Below are 23799 nucleotides of genomic sequence, written 5' to 3' on the forward strand. Positions count from 1 at the left end.
CCTATCCTCCATCACCACTGTCAGTGATGCAAATGGCAAAGACCCAGGCTCTGGTGTCTCATAGAAGAGCAGATCACAAGCAACTTGCCTTGGACGAACAAATCCAGATCTTTGAGCCTCATTCCTTAACTGTCTTCAACCAAAGATCTTTAAGCCTTGGGCATGGTCAGCTGAATCCTAAGGAAAATTAAACTGTTTCAAGATGGGTCTCACAGGACAGAATATATGTCCATGGGACTCTCATCCCAGCTCAGTGTGTACTCAAGAGACGAGGAGCTGTGGTGACATGGATAGCAACCAGCAAAGCCTGATCAGGCCAGCTTGGTGGTGGCTTGGCTTCTTTCAGTGCTGGGGACTGAACCCTGGCCCTCCCAAATACCTTCTAGGCAAATTATCTACCAGTAAGCTACCCCAAGAATACCTCTTCGAATGACTGTTTTAGGACTCTTACATGAGAAGCCTCCATTTGGATTTCTTGGGCCTTCTAAGAAGGGGGAGGGGCCTGCGGGGTGGTCGTACTTGTTTCCACAGAGGGGATCATTCAAAAGTCATACATGAATGTGAGAGAAAAGGATCCCTTAACTGGCCCAAGGCACAGGATTTTAATGCTCCTCTCTCTGAGATAAGGGCAACAAAGACAGCTTCAAATATTCCCTTCCATCTCCCACATGTTAACACAGAAAACCGTCTTTTCCTTCCCTCTTCGAGGGTTTGATACTAGAAATCTATGCTCAGATTGAGCAACATAGAAACTCTAGCGTTTAATTCTCTGCTCCCTTCTCTCTGGGAATGCCTGGTGACAAACAGAACTGGCTCACAAACGACTGACTTGTTCTGTGCAGAACCATCCATCCCCCTCTGCTGTATGTCCCCCTAAAATAACACCACCCACAGAATGCAATGAGTAACCTCCTAGGCAAGCTGTGTTGGGATTCCTTAGTGACGATGGCAAGTGTGGGGCACAGTGGACTGGGAAATTTTCTCTGATAGAGGATTTGTACCAGGAAGCAGGCCCACAGCATCACTTGCATGTCCCCAAAGTAAGGATGGGCAGCTTTCCCCAGGCTCAAAAGACTGTTTAGGGCAAACAGAAACCTTACTGCCGTATACTTTGGCTTTCAAACAAAGCACCTTGCATTCCTCCATCAAACTGATCTTAAACATCTGAGTTTACATAGTCACAGACACTTTTGGCAAGAGGCTTCCTGTCTGCTCACGATGGGGGTAGATTTGAAGGTATTTCTTTATCACTCAGACCTCATCCTGGCCTTGAAGTCTTTGACCAGTCCATGAATGGATGTGGACTGCAGAGAGCTCTGGTCACGTAGATTGAGGGCTGTTTCCAGGAAGGGACCTGCTTATACAGCTGCAGATTTTCTGTGACTTGAACATCTGGTACACAGTGAATATTCCAAGTTTTTGCTGAACGTAAAATTAGAAACATAATTTAGCTGGTCCTTATTGATTACTATGGTTGCTCCTCAAGGCTCTTTGAAGTTAAAAGCTAAGGGACAAATTGCACCCTCCCCTTTACTATGATAGACATAGCTAAGAGTATTATGATTCAAGGACATTGGTTGGTTTGTCTGTTTGTTTGTGGGGACAGGGTCTTGCTATGGATCCCTGGCTGGCCTGGAACTTGCTATGTATGCTAGAGTCAGACTTGAAGTAGTTTTCTTGACTCTGATGACAGTCAGGAGCCACTGTGCCCAGCATGACATCTGCTTTTGAAATACTTGAAGCCCCACACACAGTGGTACCCTAGTGTGGTTAGGCACTTACAAAAGGCACAGAAAACTGATTCCTGCTTCCATCAAAGGTCCAGACACTCCAGGTACCGAGTGGGAGTGTGAGTCTCAGTATCAACATAGGTCAGGGAAGCAGTGGAGCCTGGACAGTTAAGAAGGCAAGGTGGGAATGTACACGCCATAAAGCCAATGAGGGAGGTTACTCGGCTTGATTCAGCTGTCAGTCCATTCGAAGGACAGGTTTCTAATCCAACCGGATCTCAGTGACCTGTTTGTTCTGTTGCACAGTGAGGCAAGCTCTGTCTATGGCTTCAGAGCCACTCAGACCTCCTGCTTCCTGTGTAATTTTACCATAGAGGTCACCCACACAGGTCAAGGATTTCCAACTCAAATGGAGGATGGATGGTCACAAAATCAATAGACAGTGAACAGACAAATGATCGAATGACCTAGAGACATAGTCCTTGGACCATCCTTGGTTCTCTGAGGCTTTAAAAACAAACTGTACAGTCACCAGGCTGATCACTGGACTATCCTCTTTCAGAGCCCACAAAGACTCACAAGAGACAGATATCCCTAGAAGAGGCCTTAGGTTCCTATACTTCCCCTGACTTATCACCCCCCAAATCTGATAGTGAAGGACTAAGAGCAATCCCCAAGATTCAGATCTCTCTCCAGTGCCAGCCTTCAGATTGCAACCATTTTACTTACCCTCTCCAATGCTTTCTGGAATGAGTGCTTTAGGATGAACATATTCAAGTCCTTTAGGGGACACCCAAGGACCTCCACAGTTTGGCTTCTTTGTTTTATTAAAACAGAGTGTCATTGGTATAGCTCAGCCTAGCCTAGAACTCACTATGTAGCCCAGGGTGGCTTTGAACTCATTGCAGTCTTTCTGCCTTAACTTCCCAATACTGGTACTATAGGCACGAACCACCACCACATCCAGCTTGCATTTGCAAGAGCAGTCTTATGATAGAATTACTTTGTTTCATTTTGAGACAGTGTTTCACAGTGGAGACCCTGCCCCTAGAACTCCCTGTGTGGACTAAACTGGCCTTGAACTCACAGAAACCCCCGTCTCTACTTCCCCAGTGTTGGAATTAAAGGAGTGTGCCACTGTACCTTTGATCTTAGCTTGGATTTATAAGGTCCCAGGGAATACTAAAGCCATCAGTATTTGTGAGATCACGCTTACAGATCTATAGCACTTACAATCTTTTCAAAGAACTTTGAGAGCTTTTAGCTCATCTGATTTTTCTAAACTCCTACTTACTAGGCTGTGGAAAGACATCATCTTCATTTTACAGATGAGGAGGTCTAAGGGGCCAAGGACCTTGCCCAAGACCTCAGGGCAAGTAAGGAACAGGGTAAACTCACTGATGCCCTACCAGTGAGAGCAGAAAAATCAAGCCCTTTAAAACAACCCATGGCCCATTTATCCCCAAGTCTGTGAAATCAGAACAACACAGAAAACAGCTGAGGGCTATAGCCCCAGTCTTATAGAAGGTTTGGTCTCGGCCCAAATCGTCAAAAGAACCAAATGGATCAGCAAATGCTGGGCCTGTGCTGGTAGAACATGTCTTGCGAAACCCTCCCAGGAAGCAAGTGTAGGCAATTAGCCTCACTCTACAGAATGCTGTCAGTGAAAAGCAGAGATTCTGTATCCACACCCGGCCTCTCTTCACTCTGCCTGCTTGCTGGCCACCAGCATTAGGCACTTGCTTCTATTTTCATGAGTCACTATCTTAGGACTAACTGTGGTAGCCTGACAGAGTTCCTGTCTCAAAGCAAGGTGTTTCTGAGGGTATAGGGGTCATTATCCACACTTAGCAGTTGGGTAAACTGAGTGAGGAGAGAAGTATAATGACCTTAAATACAGCCTAGAAAAAGTATTGGGTAGACACAGGAACAGGCCTGTGCCCCAGTGGCCTCTGGAGACTCAAGTTTCTCCAGGTCTTAGGGGGCCAGACAAAGCTCCAGGACTAAAGTGCCAGGCCAGGGCTTGGCTGTAGACTCCTGGCAAGCAGGCTGGGAGAGCTCACTTACTGTCTTTGTGGGTCATGAGTTGTTATGGGTTTTTACATCCCTTCCATCTCCATCTCTTTGAAGCTGTAACACTCTGCTTGGTGCAGGTGACTGGACTGGCTAGGAAGGTGAAGATGTGGCTGTCACAGTGCACACCTGCCTCTGCTTCAGAGCATTCTGTGCTGACACAAAAATGTCCTCAGAGATTAATCACAGGGTTGCTGTGATCAAGCCAAGATGGCATCTCTCTAACTTACCATAGAAGCTGTAGAGTTACTGTCACTGACCCTTTGTCTTTCTGCTTCATTGAAACTTTTTGATGACTTTCATGCTATACTGCTTGGTTCGAAATAACATAGCCTGTGGCTCCAATCTGGCTCTTGTTTTAGGGATTTTTTTAAATAGTTAAAGCAATTATGATTTTGTGTGTGTGCAAAAAATTGTGAGTTGAATTTCATTGTCAACAAATATACTTTTGGGGACAAAGCCTCTCTCTCTCTCTCTCTTTCTCTCTCTCTCTCTGCCTCTTCCTTTTTCTGTATGTGTGTTTTCCATTGTGGCATCATAGCTGTTTTTGATTGGCAAGACTGAACAGTTGTGACATAGACCATATGTCCCACAAATCTAAAGTTTATATCATCTAGTCCTTACAGGAAAAGTTTAGTTTTTTATTTTTAACTGCTCTCTAATTTAATGTAAAAGACAGAGTTACCTTATTTTCATAATCACCCTGTTATGGACTAAGTTTATGTCCCTCCAAAACTCATGCCCTTGAAGGCATGAGTCTCCCACACCATGGTGTTGGATGGAGGTGAGGTCTTTGAGATACAATGATGTTTAGATGAGGTCATGGGGGTGGAGCCCCATGAAGGGGTTGGGATTCTTATAAACGAAGAGACCAAAGAGCTTTCTCTACTTGCATGTGATGATACAGCAAAAAGGCAGCTGTCCAGGAGCCAGGACAGGGTCAGCACCAAGAGTCACACAAACACTTTAATTCCAGAGTTGCCAGCACAGGGCTGAGATGAGCAAACGCTCCCATAAGTCACCAGTCTGATACTGTGTCACAGCAGCCTAAGCAGACCTAACACATTGAGGAAAGAAGTGTAGGAATCTCCTACATGATATTGGGTGGCTATAAGGGATAATTTGATTTACAGTTTTTCAACTTCAAAGTTGTGAGAAAGCTACATGTATCTCATACAAACTATATGCTGAGCTTTGATCTTCTCCCAGGCTGGCTACATGGCAAGCTCCCTTTCCTAATGCTGGATAGCAGTGGCACAAACTACAGCTAGAGCTCAGCCATGGGAGCCCAAGAGGGAAAAACCGAATGCTCACCAGGGCTCTCCGTGCCTCCATGGTGCTCAACCTAACACTGGGTCCGTGAAGTATACTAAAGGAATCTTTTGACTTAATGATATTTTCAACTTACCACAAATGAGTTGGAGCATAACCCATAATAAGTCAAGAAACATCTATATACTGAAATTGGGGCTATCTATCTCTGTGTGCTATTATATGAAAATACCTGAAACGTTTGGCAAATGTGCTCAGCCTGAAAGGCTAAAACACATTAATGTCATTAGGAAAACAAAATAGCAAATGCTTTTCCTTTATTTCTGTGGGCCAGTCACTATGGTCCCCTGCTTTTTTTTTTTTTTTTTTTTTTTTTTTTTTTTTTTTTTTCATTTTGTCACCTCTCAACTGAGGTCGAAGTTCTGCTATATCTCTGCTCTACAGGAGAGGGAAGGACGACTTAGGAGGGGATTTACGTATCTCAGTTGCTATTTCTATTGCTGTGATAAAACACCGTGAGTGAAACAACCTGGGGAAGAAAGGGTTCATTTCAGCTTACAACTCTCAGGTTGCCCTGAAGGAAGCCAGGGCAGGAACTCAAGGCAAGAATGTGGAGGTAAGCACACACAATGGAGCTTTGTGGCTTACTTGTTTGCATCCTCATACATCCCGGGTTCATTTGCCTCAGATGACCCCACCCACAATGGTTTAGGTCCTCCCATATCAATCATCAATCAATCAAAAAAAATGTTCCACAGGTCTATCTGGTAGAGCATTTTCTCAATTGAGGTTCCCCCTTCCCAATGATTCTAGCTTGTGTCAAGTTGACATAAAGCTCTCTAGGGCATCAGGTGACATTCCCAAAGTGAGGCTGTTAGGGAGACTGTATATTTGTATGTGGAAACACACTTACGGAGCAACAGGGAAGATGCTAGGAATGGGAACTGGCGTAAAAATATAAAATAAATTTATAGAAGTTAGGTTTAGAGATGTCTTCTTGTTTAGTCTTCCTCACAGGCTTGCCTAGGACATAACATGTTTGAAGTACCTGAAGAATCACGTAGAACTGTACTAATGAAGGCTGGGTATTCAATATCTTATCAAGGCACAATGTATTTATTTTTCAATTTCTCTCATCAAATCCCCTTTGAATAAAGAAGAACACAAGCATCTAGGAGGGCAAGAGTGGCTGAGCAAACTATGGTGCCTCCATATCATGGAAAGCTATGCAACGGTTAAAGAAACAGGCAGTGATTGCATTGTCTGGCCCTCAGACTGCTCTGCAGAAATGTAGCATGAAGCAGATGAGTAACTACATTTTATCTGTACGTTCTTGGGGACTAGACTCTGAGCATTGAGGAAGGAGGGAAGTAAGAAGAGATTGAGGAGAAGCCCCCTGTAATTCTAAATCTCTGAAAGTGTCAACATGAACTTGTGATCTCTCTTTCTACACACACACACACACACACACACACACACGAGGTGGTGGTGTGTGGGCTGTCCTCAAACTATTAGTTATCTCCCTGCTTCAGCCTCCCAATTGTTGGAGATACAGGTGTGCCCAGACAAATGTGTCCTTATTGCAAATTACAATATATTTCCTAGCTTTGTCCACTAAAAATATTGAGAAGACTAACAACTTAGCGACCATGAGCACTGAGTACCCACAATATGGACCCTAGGAACCATTTGCCACCAAGAGGAACTGGGGGGTCCTTAGAGACAAGGCTTTTTCTAGGTCAAGGACAGTACACAGAACCATGGAAGCTCTGTGGTATTTGGATGACCTTAAAGATTAATGGGGTCATATCAGAAGGAATCAAGAGGCTAGAGATGGCAAAACCCATGCATCAATAAAAATCAGGAAAATAGATCATGAAACACATAAATGTGTTTCAATTCATGAGTTTAAAAGACACTGGAAACAAAACAAAAACCCCAGTCAGCCACCAAATGAAGGTGATGCCAAGCCACTCACTGAGTTGGAAACTAGCAACAAAGACGAAGAATCAAATATTCTTCCGCTCTTCTTACATGAACAGTGATACTAACTAGTTAATTAACTAGGAGGTGAGAGGAGTCCCTCCTTTGGGAAGCCTTGCAGATCATCAGCAAGTAGAAAGACAGAGAAAAAAAACGAGAACATCACCATTTCACAACCCTAATTAATGAATGGACTTCAGCAAAAAACACCCAACGTGGCTAAAATCACACACACACACACACACACACACACACACACACACACACACACACGACAAGGAGACTGCATTGCCTGCCTCCTGACAGGACAGTACAATGAAGTCCACAAAAGTCAAAGCTAAATCTCATTAAATATCAAAGTCAAACACCTGATTGATAGGAAATATGGGTGGCAGAAGAACAGGCTGTAGTACCACGGGGCTGTCGCCAGAAAGTTCCAGAGGGAAACTTTCATGGGATGAAACATCTAACTTCATTCAACATACACAGGGGCGGGGAAGGGGAGAGAAAGATAAAGTATAATTAAAGAATACCCGTGTTGGTCTCCAGTACTGTGCAGCCCTTATTTGGGATCTGATTTAAAATGGTGTTTCGAAAATCATTTCCAGGACTATTAAAAGTACATACACTTGCCTGATGGCATTAAGGAGTTATTGACATCTTATTAAATTGTGATAATGGTCTTGTGGCGATGTTAAAGAGGGTATTCTTCCCACACAGCAGCAGGTAAAAGACGCAGTGGGGCGCGCATCTCAAAGGAGATGGGTTATGTACTGATGACCATTGGATGAAGGCTCATAAAGGTTTGTGTTTCTGCTCTTTCTCTGGTTTGTTTTCAAGAGTTCCCACGAGAAAATGCTAAAGCAAACCCTCCCTGTGCTGTGCTTGGAGTGTCACACAGACTAGGACCATCACAGCTTGACATCAGTGTCTTATGATGGCTTTCCTGTTTCAGGCCATCTGCACAGGGGGTCCCCAAAGAACATCTCCATCCCTCTTCTTACCGAGTCACATCAATATAGTCCTTGAGGGGATATACACATACAAAACTATGCCAGGGGGAAAAAGAGTCCGCATGATTTAGGGATTTTCCTCCAGAATTACAAAGAGCACAGGGGCCTTATGATGTCTCAGGGAGGCGACTGACTGCTTTGGAACCAAATCTGCCCAGCACAGGCATTCATTCAGTAGAGTCTATGATGGAGGAGAGAAGAGGTATAAGATAGCTTCTTTCAGTCTGAAATCTTGAGCAAATGACAAGGGACACTGGGCAATAGCCTCATGTAATTGTTTTGCATTGGTGTAACTGCATAGACTATCCTAAGTGGGATAGGATGCCCATGGCAGGGCAAGCCTCTCGCACCCTCTGTGAGCATCGATAAGCATCCTCATGGTGCTCTGTGGGGCTGAGACCTTCCTGTCTTCATTTAACCCCAGAGCCTACTCCTTTGGGGTCTTCTCACACTGCTAAAATGGCCTATTTATTTGTCTGTCTCTCACCTGGCCCTGGGCCTTGCTGAGGACAAGGGACTTTCATCTGTTCTTTGCAGTGTCTCTCACCATTATCCAGGGCCTGGAATATGGAGCTGCTCAGAAAATACTAAGTCCATGGGAGTGGTCACCATGGAAGCAGTGCAGAGTGTGGGCATCACAGTCGGACCGGTGTGGGCTTGACTCTTGACCCAACCAGCTCACAATTTCTACTTTAGTGATGTTGCATTGTTGTTCTGAATCTACTCTTGACCTTGTATAAGAGTACAGATTTTGTGCAATATTTTTTCCTGGAAAAGATAAGGCAAATAAAAATGGCTCCACAACTCATAGTGGTTTGACTTACACTCCCTTGACTTTACAACGGTACATAAGCAGCGGACACTCAATAGAAGCTCTATTTCAGATCTGGATCTTTCTCTGACTAGTGTTGTTTGGTGTGATGCTCTTTCTGGATGCTGGGAACTGAGTGAGCTGAAGCTCCCAGTCAGCCTGTGCTCCTGAGGGAAAGGGCCGGTCCCTCACAGCATTGTGTGAATGGTAAACTCTTATGTGTATTGAGTGCATTTTAATAGGGTGTTTCAACTCATGACAGGTTTACCAGGATGCAGTCCCAGCTAGCATCCTAACTTAAAGAACAGCAACTTTCTGTGTAGTAACGCAACCTAAGAGAAAGATCTCAGAATGTCACCGCGTACTTATCTAGATTAGCCTCAACTGACTGACTCACAATAGTAAAAGCTGATATTCTAACTAGTCATAAAACCTCTGATTTGTATCAAAGGGTCAGTTGTGAAGTGGTTAAGGACATGATGATTTGGGTCATTGAGCAAACCTGGGCATCTTCAAATGTGTATCTCCCTCCGTCTTTGACATTCTGACTGGTTATCTCATAACTGTGAGAATCCAGGTTGATTGCGCTTGGGGCTCCTGGAGCTAGAAACTCTTGCCAGATTTCCTCCACCCTCTTGGCCACGTCCTGCAGAGGCTGCTTCTTGAGATCTTGGACAGCCAGCCAGAACCTGGAATGAAAGCAGAAACACGGTCAGTTCTAGTTGGATCCTGCTAGAGGTGGTCCCAGAGTGGATGTATATCTCTATGCCAGCCTTGTTGCCACCTGTGAGTTCCGTGGGGACTGCTAACAAGCACAGGGTGTATTGTTGCGGGCAGAAAAGAAGAAAAGCGCATAGAAGACGAGCTTCCAGAGACCACAAGAAGTTCTTTCCCCTCTGCAAAGAGATTTTTCAATCCCAGCATGTTAGCCATTCAGGCTGGGGAATTCTTGTTTGGTGTGGAAGGGCTGTCTTGTAGAGTGCTAAGCAGCCACTTACCTCCGGCCCATTAGACACCATCAGCATCCCTTAAGCTACAGCAACTAGCAAGTATCTTCAGACGTTACCAACTGTTCATGGGAAGTGCAAATTCTGCCTGGTTGAAAAGACAACTGCCATTCATTCAGGTCTCTACATAATGTGAGTTCCTTTGTCACATCGGGCTGGGGGCATTTGGGGCCATCAAAATAAGGAAAAGGAGCTTAGAAAGATGGCTCAGCAGTTAGAAGCACTCGCTGCTCTTGCAGAGGACCTGGGTTCGGTTCCTAGCACCCACACAGGGCAGCTCACAACTGCCTGTCACTCAAGTTCTAGGGAATCCAATTCCTTCTTCTGGCCTCCATGGGTACTTGTGGTGCACACACAGACAAGCAGGCGTGTGCACATGTACACGCCTAAAATGAATAAAATAGAATTTAAGAAGGGACATGTCACAAAAATAGGCAGAACCTTGGAATTATAAAGGATATGTGGTCTGGAGTGAGTCAGCCATTCATGCTAGAGTGGAACAAATAGGGCCATTCACATCAGTACTCAACATGGTGCTAGGCGCTTAGTAGGTATTCCATAAAGTTTATAGAGGGTTTGTCTGAAACATAGCTGAAGGGACATCCATACCAAAAAGTCTCTAGAAACTGTGAGAGGAAAACATCTTCCCCCACTTCTTATCAGCTCAGTATCATCCCTTAGCATCTGCCTGGAACAGCTATTGACAAGCCCCCTATGAGCAACGCTCTGCAGAGAGCTGCAGTCACCAGAGCCAAAGCAGCTCCCAGGCCCCGAGGATGGTCCCAGGGTATCCTATCACAGGGGCCCAGCACTGGGTAGCACATTCTCCCTGTAAATGGGACAGGCTCGTGTCCTCAGTAAGATACAGCAGGCTCCATGCTGTACGGGTTGCACAGACGCAGGCATAGAACACACAATCTTGCCAGTGAATGGAGAGGATGCTCACAGATGAACCACAAGGTAGAAAGTACATTCAACCTGCCATAGAATGTCACCCAGAGTAATATGTACTTCTTGTTATTATTATTACTATTATTTTTAAAGGGTTAGCAAGTTTTTTCTGCTGCTTTGGGAAATGTTATTGAAGTCAAATGTGTGGCTCAAAGGCTCCACCCAGTGGCAGAATGAAGTATCGCAAGTATCGCAGCCTCATTTCCGAAAGGAATATTTGGGATTGTGTGCTTGTTTTCAGAAAGTCAGGCTCCAACTTTCCTGGTTTGCCCTTTAGGAATTTAATTCTCTCTTTCTCTTTCTCTCTTTCTCTTTCTCTTTCTCTTTCTCTTTCTCTTTCTCTTTCTCTTTCTCCCTCCCTCCCTCTCTCTCTCTCCCTCCCTCCCTCCCTCCCTCCCTCCCCCTCCCTATCTCTCTTTCTCTCCATCTCCCTCTCTCTCTCATTTTTTTCTTTGAGACAGTGTTTCTTTGTGTAACTAGCCCTGGCTGTCTTGGAACTAAAGAAACCCCTTCTCCCCAAATCTGTTTTTTTTTTTTTTTTTTTCTCGAGACAGGGTTTCTCTGTGTAGCTTTGGTGCCTATCCTGGCACTTGCTCTGGAGACCAGGCTGGCCTCGAACTCACAGTGATCCACCTGCCTTTGCCTCCTGAGTGCTGGGATTAAAGGTGTGTACCACCAAGGCCCGGCCTCCCTGAATCTGAAGAGAAGATGAGAACATGCCTCCATCTGGAGAACTGGGGATTTGGTTCTGTTCTCAGTCTAGAATTGTACCTTCCCAGGTAGTCTTTTATTACCTGGCAAATGGGTACAAAGTGGGTGAAGGGAGATACAGCAAATTTCTGAACGATTTCCCAGCCAGAGTTAACTCTGGAATGCTTCCAGGCTTCTGGTTATGGGCCAAGGAACAGCTAAGTGGCAGGTCAGTCAGCAGCTCCCAGTGTGAGCTCTTTCTCTAGTGGAGGTGGGGGAAGACACTGCCAGGCTTCTTGCTGATGTCTGTATCATTTCCAGCTTTTCAACATCTGCCTTTCTTGGTGCTCATGTCATTCTGGCCTCCAGGGAAAGTCCGAAGAGCTTTATGGTACCATTGGTATGGGCAGATGCTGAGGTGGGAAGGGACCCCTGGGCTGAGGCTCTGATTTCAGACAGCCTTTTGGGTCAGCAATCTCCTGCACTTGTAAGGCCTCTGTGACAACTCATACACACAGATGGTACTTAGATGGTACTCAGGTGATTTTTGTTTTCACCTCTTCATCAATGTGTCCCGAGAAGTTGCCTTCTGCTGTCCCTGTCCCTTGCTAGACTAGTCTGTTGTATGGGAAGCCATGGAGAAAGGTGTGGGAAGGCCCCAGGACACTTCTGAAGCTTCTTCCAAGTTCTGCAGGCTCCCTGTGGTTCCAGGAAGCTTCGGAGTCCCTTTTGCAGAGTGATATAAGGGACACTGTACTGCACATCCCTAATCTGAGTCCCCAGGAGCAGAGTGGGTATCAACGAAAATTTCAGAATCAAACTGGTTACAGTTTTACATCGAAAACAAACAAACAAAAACAAAAGATTTCCTCCATTGATTAGAGCTGAGAATGGTTTTAAAGGCACAAGGAAAAACAGCAGTCATGTCATGCCAGAGGGAGAAGGGGAAGTGAGAGGGGAGGAGAGAAGAGAGAGGGGGGCGGAGGGGAGGGCACATAGTGTGTAAGAGTGACATTCCCTGGACAGCTTTCTCTTTCTGTGTACACAGGACTCAGCCCGGCCTTCTGTCTGCCTTGGAGATGATCTACCTTATCCCTCCTGTCACAACAGCATCCTGACATCTCAGGTGTATTTACCATCTTGGCTTGGAGGAACCTTTGTGGCGATTTGAAATTCAGAACAGCCTGTTTGTGCATGCTGTCTTCCGTCTCCAATGGTCTGAGCTCAGGACCCCCGCCCCATCACCAAAAGAGCCACAAAAAGCTCTCTACATAGTCTCTTGTGGTTGGGTGGCCCACTGAGGACAGAGAAATGGCCCTGCTCTTATCAAAAGCCTGCAGGTATGGTTCTTTTGAGGAAGCGGTTAGGTATCAAATGCCAGCAGCTGCATCAAAGGCAACCATCCTGCACTAAGCCCTTGTCTGGAAGCAGGGAGCCTTGGGGACTGGCAGGGCACAGGGGCTCCAGGGTGTTCAGAGACCACCTGGCCTGCCTCTCCCCTAGTCGTTGCCAATTGTCAGAGCACTGAGAAGCAGCTGTGTGCTGGCATTTGAGCTGCACTAATGGCTTAGAAATGAATGCAGAGGAGGAAACTAGCCCACAGGATCAGAAGGTGGTCCAGGGATGACTTGCCGCCTTTTCCCCTGGATGCTAACAAGCAATGGGATTTTCTCCTCCAGACTGGCTAGAGCAGGAGAAGCTGTGAGCCATCGACCATTTTCCATCCCATCAGGAGGTCCTCACAGTTCTGCCCTCACGGGCTTGCCCATCTTTTCACAAACCAGGATGTTCCCAGGCTACAAAATACAGCCCTGGGCTGGTTCCCAGAGAAAAGGGAACTCCTCCTCAGAAGGAAGTGTCGCTGTGCCCTCTGCTGGTCATTGGGTGACTCAGAACAATGGACAAAACCAGACTTTTGTCTCTGTCTGAGCTGACTTTGACTCTCAGGTACCCCCATGAGCAGCTAGCATCAGCATCCCCCAAGCTAAGCTCTGCACTGGACAGGAGCCAAACTGCTGCAGATGGCCACAGCCTCGTGGAATCACTCGGTTCTGATTTGGCATATGTTTGGTTATTCTGGGACCCCACTGGGCCTAAGGAAACTTCTGGGGTGTTCCTAGGGCTTGGGGCAACTACTGAAGCTAAAACCAGAGCTAGAACTCTTGAGGCAAAACCTGGCAGCCCCCTGCACTTGCTTTTAATTGCTTCTGCCTTCAGCTGACACCCCGTGGAAGCAGGGTCATCAATCTGCAGGTTAGAAGAACTCTACTCTCTCAGGAGATGTTACAGCTCATAAAAAATGTAGGGGGGGACGTTCTTTGTTGCAGGTTTTGATTTTTAACTCATGCCCTGCAGTATGGTAGAGGGTGTTGAGCCAGGGAGGACAAAGGTTTATACAGGAAGATGGAGCAGGAGCAGCGGCAAATGTCACTGTCTCCATTTGGGGGAAATTCCCCAAATAGGAGAAAGGATAAAGGCAGCTCTGTAGTGCTTGATTTGGGACTGTGAAGCTTCCAGGCTGCTGGCCCAGTACTGCATACTCTTTAGGCAGCTCAGCTTTGGGCTTGGCTTGGGTGTTGAGAACAAGAGCAAGCGGCCTCTGTTGGAGATGGTGACAACAAAGCATGTCTTGTTGGACCTGCCCTCCTCTCCTGTCCCCAGAGATGACAACCCTCAGTCATCTCACAGACTTCCTTCCACCCAGGGGAAAATGAGCAGGGGTGGGGCTGAGTATAGTGCTTGTAACATAAGTGTGGGGACCTGAGTTCAGATCCCCAGCACCCGTGAAAAGCCAGGTGTGACAGTCTTTACACATGTAACCCGAATGCTGGGGGTGCAGAGATGGGAGGATCCTGGAGTTTTCTGGCAGGCCAGTCTACCAAATCAATGAGCTACATGTTCAAAAAAATAAGGCACACACCTTTAATCCCAACACTCGGGAGGCAGAGGCAGGCGGACCTCTGTGGGTTTGAGGCCAGCCTGGTCTACAAAGTGAGTTCTAAGATAGGCTCCAAGGCTCCAAAGCTACACAGAGAAGCCCTGTCTTGGAAAAAAAATGTGGAGGGTGGCCAAAGAAAGATATTTGATGCCTACCTCTGGCTTCTGCACACTTGTTTTACTCACCCATGTTCATACACATGCATGTATTCACACATCTGTGTGAACATGTAACCCTCTCTGCCCTCCCCCCACATACATGCTGAGGCCTCACTGTGATACTAAGTCACCACAGGACACTTTCCTTGAAAGGGCTAGGTAGCACTTTGGGACATTCCCTTCCTGATTCTGAAGCTTTGGTATAAGTTCTACCAATCGGCTACTTTGCTGGCATTCCATGTGCTATGTATGCCTGGTTAGGCGGAATGAAGCGTTCCTTCTACTAGAGAGAGACTTGAGAGATCCCAGAAGACAGAAGCAGAACAGTGCTTTGTAATATACCCAGTCTTTCCCTTCTCATCTTCTGCTTAGATTCCAGTAGCCTGGGCTCATGACCGGTGCTGGGGAGAAGGGACAAGCCAGTGAGGACCAATGCAACAGACGACTAAGAGCTTCATGCTGTACATTCCCCCAGTTCCCAGGAGCCACGGTGCACAGGGACAGAGGAGCACCTGGCCAGCCATGCATGGCTACTGTGGACAAAGGGCAGAGTCAGATTAACCCTGAGCCTTTGGGACCTGGGTCCTGGGAGGGCTTAGCCACGGTCTGTGGCTGAAGGAATGAACAGGGGGAATGAAAGCAGCTGTTTTGTGATAAGGGACCGAAGGGTCTTCCAGGCGTGTGACTTAAAACTGAACTTTCCTCCCTGTATCCAATTATGCTGAATATCATCAACATGGAACCGGGGCCTCCGGAGGGGATTTCAGAAGCTCCTGGGCTGTACATTTTCCCTCTGCTGCTCTATTTTCTTTATCTTCCTTCCTGTCATGGATCAGAGGGGACCTTCTTTAAGTCTGGATTTATGCATGCATGCTGGGGGCTGGTGAATTCACACATGTGCATGCACATTCTTTCACCCAAGATTAAATGTAGCCCTCCTGGCACCAGGCAAGCTGCTGGCAGAGGCACAAATGGAAATAGCAGAAGGGAGGGAACACCTGCCAGGGACGCACTTCTCAGTGCACTTGGGACTCCATGCATATTTCCTGAAACTAGTTTGATTGCAAAAGCGGCCCTTGGCTACACTGCGGCTTTTGACAGTAAAGCCCACAGACTGGGCAAGGAGCAGCTAAGCAGGTAGATTCCCCTGGGGCCTTCACAGTGAAACAGGCCTATGGTCACTCTTTTTACTGTCTTTAATATTTCAGGTGGCCAAGGGCTCTTAAGTCTTCTACTCGTGGGCTGAGGAACCAGCAAAGGACACAGTCTGTATCATTCCATCTTGGTTCCCAAAAGTGACAGGGATTGGAGAGGTAAGAAAGACCTATGGAGACCCAGCTGGACATGGAGTCTGGGGTGATGACACAGAGAGACCAGCTGGGAATGTACAGATGCTTCTTACATAGAGTGGGGAGGCTGGCCTCTATGTTACCCTAATGAAGAGAACTAGAAGTCATGGCTTCTGATACAAATGCCTGGTCAAGAATCAAAGCAAACCCCTGAGCTGAGCTACTCTAAAAAACAAAATGATGAAAGAACTACTGGGCTATAACCTGAAAGTGAGATCATCCTGTTTGGCTCTCAGTAGGCAGGGGTCTGATCAGAAAGGACATAGCATTGGTACCTACATCATCCCAGGACTGTATGGCCTGGGACAGTCATACCATCACTTGGTGAGAGTTAATCTTGATTTATGATTTTCTACTTGATTGGCTTGAGAATAGTCTAGGATATTGGTAAAGATCGGGGAGTGTCAGTCAATTCATTTCCAGAGAGGATTAACTCCGGGAAGCTACAGCCTGGATGTGGGCAGCATCACCCTCCATAGGCTGGGGACATGGATGTAATGAAAGCGGGCAGAGGAGAATGTCCACAGTGCAGGTTCTCTCTCTACTTCCTGGCCACCCATGTGTCTGCTTGGTCTCATACTCTCCATCACCGTCCACTGAAATCTCTGTAATTAGGGGCCATAAAACACCAACATAAAAAAATTCTGCCTAACACCAACCCCATGGCTAATTCAGTGCCTCAGCTTAGACTATATTCCCTTTAACTTGGAACAGTGATCTCTTGTGAATTTTTTGAAGTCAAGCTTATGATTTGCCTACTTTGTCTGACTTCCATTCCTTCCTCCTTTAAATATTTCCAAAATGCCTTTAGAGGCTATACTTACTTATGTCTAATTAATAGCTTAATTGTTTCTTATGCATTTTCTTCAAGGACCTACAAGGTTGTTTCTAGGGAGAAATCACATATCTTGACTGTCTTGCATCCCTTAGTAGACTCTGGTGAGGCTTGCTGTAGTATAGATTTGCCATAGATATCACCTGATTGATGACATGGGCTTTACCCATTAACATAAGAGAATTCAGTCCTTTCCCAATGCCACTTGCTCTGGTGTTTTTTAATCTTAAAAATAAGAAAAAGTAATAAAAGTCTATTCCAAAAAGTAGCATTTGAATGCAGAAACTAACTTAGTATATGAAAGAGAACCTGCTGTAAACAGGGGTTTGTGGTGGCGGTAGTTCTCAGCTGTGGAGAAGTCACCAGTTGGTAGATCACTGTGATGGCTAATCTTGGTTGTCAACCTGATTGCACATGGAATCAAAAGAAAAGCCACTAGGCACTCCTATGAGGGATTTTCTTGTTCAAAACATTTGCAGTGGGGAAGACACACCCTAAATTCGAATGGCACCTTTTGGTGCCAGCCCAGATAAAGGGACAAAGGGAAATTTTGATTTTTGCATGCTTGCCCTCAATCTTGTTGACAAGCCTATGTATTCTGATGCTATGGTATTCCTTCATCCATATGAAAGTTAATTTCTCTAGGATTCTAATGTAGATGGAAGACCAGCAGCTCTCCAGGAATCCTCCAGGCCTTCAGTGCCAAACTGGGACTGAATAACTACTGGATTCTCAGCCTCTCCAGTGTGTGAGAGCCACTGTTAGATAACCCAGGCTACAATCTCCTTTAATGCCTCCTGTCAGTTCCGGTTTTGTAAGGACCGAAACTAAGACAATCACTGAGGGGTCTCACCTAGTGACATTGCTAATCACATTCCAGTGAGTCACCTGGTTCCTTATCTGACACAACAGAAGGCTGAAGAACCCCAAGCTTCTCATTTTCTGTGACCAAGAACTTCTTTGCTTTTCACTTATCCCTCTCTTTCACATCAGATCTCTTTTTTCAGATGTTTTCATTTTTCTCCTACTAAATAGTAATTATTTGTATATTACCCTCTTAAGACATTAGTTTTGAGTCTACAGAAACAATCAGGTATTTTCAGTGGTATCAGCTGACCTGGGGAGTCACCTCATGGAAGTGACAAAATTCTTCTCAAGAGGAAAGCATTTACTTTTTTATTAGCTTGTACAACAAGGACTTGGCTTGCTAAAATTCTGAACTGAGCCCATCATTGTCCCCCTTTCTGTTTAACCTTGAAGGGGTCAAGAATCTCTAGGGCTAACACATTTTTGAGATGGGGTACTCTGAGCTGCCCCTCACTCTAAAACAACACACTTCCATAGTTTTACTTGATGATGGTGTTATCAAATCCATTTAACTATTTATCCCCATTAAAAGCCTCCATCCCAAACTTAGCTAGATAAACTGGTATTTGGATTTGAATCCTGAGTGATGTTTTATTGAGAAAGGGGGGTGGAAAGACTAATTATGCAAATTTATACACACACACACACACACACACACACACACACACGTATACAATTCAAATGTTTGAGTTACCTGAGATTTTCTGAACTGAATTCCGACTCCAGGAATCGAAGGAACTGGTCTCGCCCCACCTGATCTTTCAGTATCTCATCAAAAGAGAATCCCCACCGTTTTACTCGCTGTTGGCTGGGCTCTTTGCTTTGGGGTTAGAAGAGAAGGTTAGGAAAATGATCAGTATCAAACAAAAGCTGCCATCATATTCTCCCTGAAGAATCGTCTTGCCATTACACATCAAGGAGAATTATCTCAGGTGTAAGGTGACAGATACCACAAACTCCACACAAATTTCATGTGTGCACTTTTACATACTAATGGCAACAGATGTTGAACAGTTTCTGAAAAGGGGCAGGTAAGGAGGTCATGTTTTGTGAGGGTCACCAAAGTGCCCAGCAAGTGACTGTTGTCTACTGGAAGGAAGCCTATCCCCACCACTGATGGGGCCTTTCTGGACCACTCCCATCAGTCACAGATCCAACTTTTGACTCTATCCTTTTTGTGCTTTAATTATTACCCAGGATACCTCACGAATCCATCCCTTTGTCTAAGAAAGTGGCTCCCCATCTTCTGTTTCTTCTTCAATATACAAAGGAGAGAGAAGCGTTCGATTAGACTTGAGTGATACACTAGTTATATAAATGCATGGATTCAACTAGAATAAATCCCATTCATTTGCTCGGAAACAACATATTGCCTTTGCTCATTGCTTTGGCCACTACACAGTGTTCTAAGACTTTACATCCACCTGCCAATGACTGAGTCCTTCCAGCTGCTCTGTGAAGTATGCTAGGACTGCTTCCATTTCCCAGATAGGGAGACCAAGGTCTGGTTATCAGTTGTCTCAGGCCTCCTAGCTGGGAAGTGATGGAGTCAAGAATCCAATCTAGTTGTGTGGAGCCAGAGTGCAGCCTTCGACTTTGAGCTGGTCCCTGCTCTGCAATCTCACACCCACATGGAAGAATGGCATTGGTCATATTCCTCTGGTAACTCAACCAGTACAGTAACTCCTTCAGATTCTCTCATGAGGTCCCCTGGCTGACTCTTCCTGAGACCATAGCTCCTACTTCACAAGTCACACACTGGCGCCTCCTCTCTCTCCCCACCCCCCATTCCAGCTTAGGGTGTGTTCTGCAGACCAAGCAGAGTCACAGGCCACATCCTGAGCTGCTGAACCAGAAGCTCCAGTTTCACAAGGGACCCTAGAGACTTAGTCACAGCAACACCTGGGAACCAGTGGTGTGGACAGAGTTTTTTCCTTGTAAAGACAGATAGGCTCTTGATAATCCCTAATGGTCAGTATATAAGACCACAGGATTTTTCTTATTATAGAGCTGACATGGTTTCCACTTTCTCTTAGTAGAGAACTGGCTCATAGATGCGCTTCCAGAGCAAGTAATTCACAGCTTGAGCAGGAAGAGCCATTTTATATTTGTGCTTTGCAGGCTTAGAGCCACCATCTGCACATGCACTAAGGGCCAGCAAAGCCCCAGTATGGCAGACGACCTGAAGTCAAATTGAGAAAAATTAAATAATTAAAGTTTAAACTTAAATAGTTACCTGTAGCTAGTGGCTATGGTACTGGATATATGGTCTAGATGTTAGCCTTCCAAACCAGTGTCTTCTATTTCTAGGGCAAAGTGGGGATATGGGAAGCTCTCCCAGCATGAGTTTGCATTTCCAGGCAAAGCTCAGTAGAGTCATGATAGAAGGCTAAATATATTAGCTTAGGCCATGGGAAATTCCTCCACAAATGATCTCTTGTAAAGTATCAGGCTGGGCTTTTTACAATAAGACAAGACAACGAATCGAATCCTAGGTTCTCTTGGAAACAAACCACACAATTAATCGAAGTTGGTAACTTTCCAAGGGATCGAAAGTACTGTTTGTAGAGAGTTGAGACTCTAAGCAAATTTAAGTCCCTGAGAGCTATAGGAATACTCTCCTTCCAGGGTCATGTTCTGACCTGGGACAGAGATATAATTTTCTTTTTTACCAGGCAACGATTCGAGGTTCTGCAGATGGCTGGTGGTAGCCGTGTCCTCGTCAAAGACCATGCCCAGAGACTTGGTGTGCAGAGTGACTCAACATTTTTAACAACTGTCTCAGGGATGCACACTTACCGCCACTGCCACCACTTTCTGATGAAAACAGTGAGCCCATGATCACCTCACCAGATTCCTTGGTGATGGCAGGATTGGGAAAGGGGCAGTCTGGGGTATGACAGAAATCTTGGAATGCCTCTGTAGGTACTACTTTGTCTTCTACTTCATGTTCCTCATTTAGTATCTAAACTAAGGCTCAAGGAAAGATGTAAGGCATTTTCAAAAGACTCAAGCTGGGTTGTCAGTGATGGTTTGCCTCCTTCCTTAGATTCACATGTTGAAATTCTCACTGCCAATGTGATGTGTCTGGGTGCGGGGCCCTTGGAGGTGATTGGCTCATAAATGGAATTAGTGTTCTTAGAAAAGACTCAGAGAGCCCCCTCACCCTTCCCCCATGGAGGGATACAGCAAGAAGCTGGCCATCAATGAACCATTAAGAGGACTCTCAATCATACAGTGAATCCATGGGCGCTTTGCTCTCACACCTCCCAGTCTCCTGAACCGTGAAAAGTAAATATATGGTATTTATAAGTCACACCATTTATGGTGGGTTTTTTTTCCCTAATGGGCTGACACAAAAATTGGAACCAAGAGTGGGCTGCTGCTGTAACACATACTTAAAAATGGGAAAGGGGAGCAAAGACAGGCCAGGGGGAGTTTAAAATGTTTGCTGAGAGTGGACCCATAAAGATGATCCATTGTGTGTGTGTGTGTGTGTGTGTGGTGAGAGAGAGAGAGAGAGAGAGAGAGAGAGAGAGAGAGAGAGAACAAACAGAAAAGCTGAAGAGAAGCCCACATTCTTATTAGATAACATATTGATAGTTCTGAGTGGAGTGTTAATGAAGGGTAAAGGTCATGCTGACAAGTCTCAGGTGAGCATGAGCACGTTAGAGGATGGGTGACTCTTGTTATAAAGTGGCAGAGACTCGCTGAACTCTGTGTTGAATGCTAGCGTTTTGTGGGAGGTTGAACTTGCAAGTGATGAGTCTACATATTTAGCCAAGGAATTTTCTAAGTCATTTGTTGAAGGAGTAGCTTGACTTTTCCTAACTGCTTTTAGCAGTACATAAAGAGAGAGGGATGAGCTAAAGATAGGACTAGAATCTAAATAAGAATTGAGAAAAAACCCCTAGCTTATTTGTGTTCTAACAACAAGCACACAAAACAACAAAAAAGAGACTATGAGTGGTGTAATCAAATAACTGTTACAAGGACATAATAGTAGGGCTCTGCCATCCAGGAGCTATTTTGGGGGACAATAGGAAAATGATTCAGAGGTAACTAGGCCTGTGACTCCCATTATAGCCTCAGACTGCTGCAATCAAGGGGAGCAGGGGACAGGACAGTTTTAGTAGGTGTAGCCATCTTTCCAGTTCAAGCAGTCCAGGATTCCCATGCCTAGTATCTCCAGGATGGAGTCCCTGCAGAGAGTTGCAAGGTGGACTATAACCAGAGGAGCTACTGGGACAAGCCTTCATGACACAGTTGCAGAGTAGTGGTCCAGCCTGGGGAAGCTGCAAAGATGTGGCAGAGCCAGGGTGTTCACTGAGCTGTTTGATGCTGCCACCCAAATGGGCATGGAAAACAACAGCACAGAGAGGCCAACGAGCTGAGGAGGTAGGTTCACTGCCTCAGTGAGTGGGTCTATTGCCTCAGTCCAGGTCTAATGGGTACAGTGTCAAGACAGAAAATTATTCTAATTAAAGCTTGAACTTTGCCCTATTGTACTCTGACTTGTTCCCATTTCTTCTCTTATTGGAATGGAAAGGTCTATCTCATACTCCCCATCATTATAGTTTGGAAATAAAGTACCTTGGTGGCTTCACAAATGGCAAGGACTCTGTCTGGATGTGATGTGTATCTTGACTCACCCTCATGTTATTTAGATGGTGCTTTAAAGCTGACATTAGAGCAAAACTTCTTAGTGATATTGGGGCATATTAGATGCATTTTGCATACTAGAATTCATAAACTGGAGGTGGGGAAGGTATAAAATGGTATAGATTAAAATTTTTGTCCCTTCAAAACTCATCTGTTGATATTTTGACCCCCAACATGATGGTATTGAGGGCTGGGGGCCTTCGGAGGTCATTGAGCTGTGAGGACTGAGGTTAGTGTCCTTATTAGTAAACCCAGAGCTCTTACCGGGCTGCCACAAGAGAACACAGAGGGAAAATAAGAAATTCTCTCTGTAGCCAAGTCAAACTTGTGATCCTTCTGGCCTCAGTCTCCTAAGCAATGAGATAATAGTGACATGCCACCTTATCTCAGTCAGGGCTACTATTGCTTTGAAGAGACACCATGACCATGTGTGTCTTATAAAGGTAAACGTTTAATTGGGGTGGCTCGATTACAGTTTTAGACGATTGGTCCATTATTGTCATGGTGGGACATGGTGGCATGTAGGCAGACATGGTCCTGGAGAAGGAGCGAGAGTTCTACATCTTGCAGAAAACATGAAGTGAACTGTCTCACTGGGCTTGGTTTGAGCATATATGAGACCTCAAAGCCTGCCTCCACAGTGACACACTTCCTAAAACAAGGCCGAACCTCCCATTAGTGCCACTTCCTTTGGGGGCCATTTTCTTTCAAACTACTACACGCCTTGATGGGGCCATGATCCAGGCCCTCCTCAGACACCAACACACTGCTGCCTTGACCTTAACATTCTCAGTTCTCAGGACAATGAGAATCAGATTTCTCTCGTGTGTGAGTCACACAGTCTATTGTACTTTCATTTGTCAGCCTGAACGGATTAAGATAAGTTATCAGAAAATTTATGAAACAAGGGCCAGTCCTCCAAGTAAAGTATACCGAATGACCCCATCTTCGGGCCACACTGTGAAGAAACAGTCTTGATTTATTTATTTACCACCCCAAAAACCATTGAAAGGTCTTGAAGATTCTGATGGGTTGTGGCCCAGCCTACGCCCATTCATTACTCTCTTCAGTATTCTCCGTTTGTCTGGACTTGCCTGTGCCCTTTCACTTGTGGCCACTCAGGTAACTTTAAGGGCTGGCATGGGCTGGCTGTCTAAATGGTGCCTGTGGCAGCTGACACTTGCTGTTGGTCAATAGCTCATCTGAGGGTTACCTTGAATGGCCTTACATGGCTCCCTCAATGGCTTGAACTTCTCCCAGCATGGTGGACAATTTCAAAGACTTTAGGAGCAAATGTTTAGAAACTGCTGGGTCTCTGCATGGCTGCCTCTCAGAGTGCCACTGTGCCACAGCATGTTGGCCAAATAAGGCATCAAGGCCCGTGCATATGAAAGTGAATGCCTTCCCTTGACATCAGGACCAGAATATGCACAGGAGGAGGGAGGCACCAAAGGGGCCAC

At 45.6% G+C, this 23799-nt stretch overlaps 1 protein-coding gene across 6 annotated transcripts in view; it reads right to left on the bottom strand.

The window, feature by feature from the left end:
* The window catches only part of Rgs6 (regulator of G protein signaling 6), a 499978-nt gene that overhangs the window by 30009 nt on the left and 446170 nt on the right, over positions 1-23799 (bottom strand). For all 6 annotated transcript variants that reach the window (XM_035445272.1, XM_035445267.1, XM_035445269.1 and 3 more), the window contains 2 exons: positions 18372-18497; positions 9385-9571 (listed from right to left, as the gene is read on the bottom strand). In XM_035445272.1, coding sequence (XP_035301163.1) covers positions 9385-9571; positions 18372-18497 — 313 coding nt within the window. The remainder of the gene's footprint in view (positions 1-9384; positions 9572-18371; positions 18498-23799) is intronic.

Source organism: Cricetulus griseus, chromosome 5, assembly GCF_003668045.3.
Source record: "Cricetulus griseus strain 17A/GY chromosome 5, alternate assembly CriGri-PICRH-1.0, whole genome shotgun sequence".
Classification (NCBI taxonomy): Eukaryota; Metazoa; Chordata; class Mammalia; order Rodentia; family Cricetidae; genus Cricetulus; species Cricetulus griseus.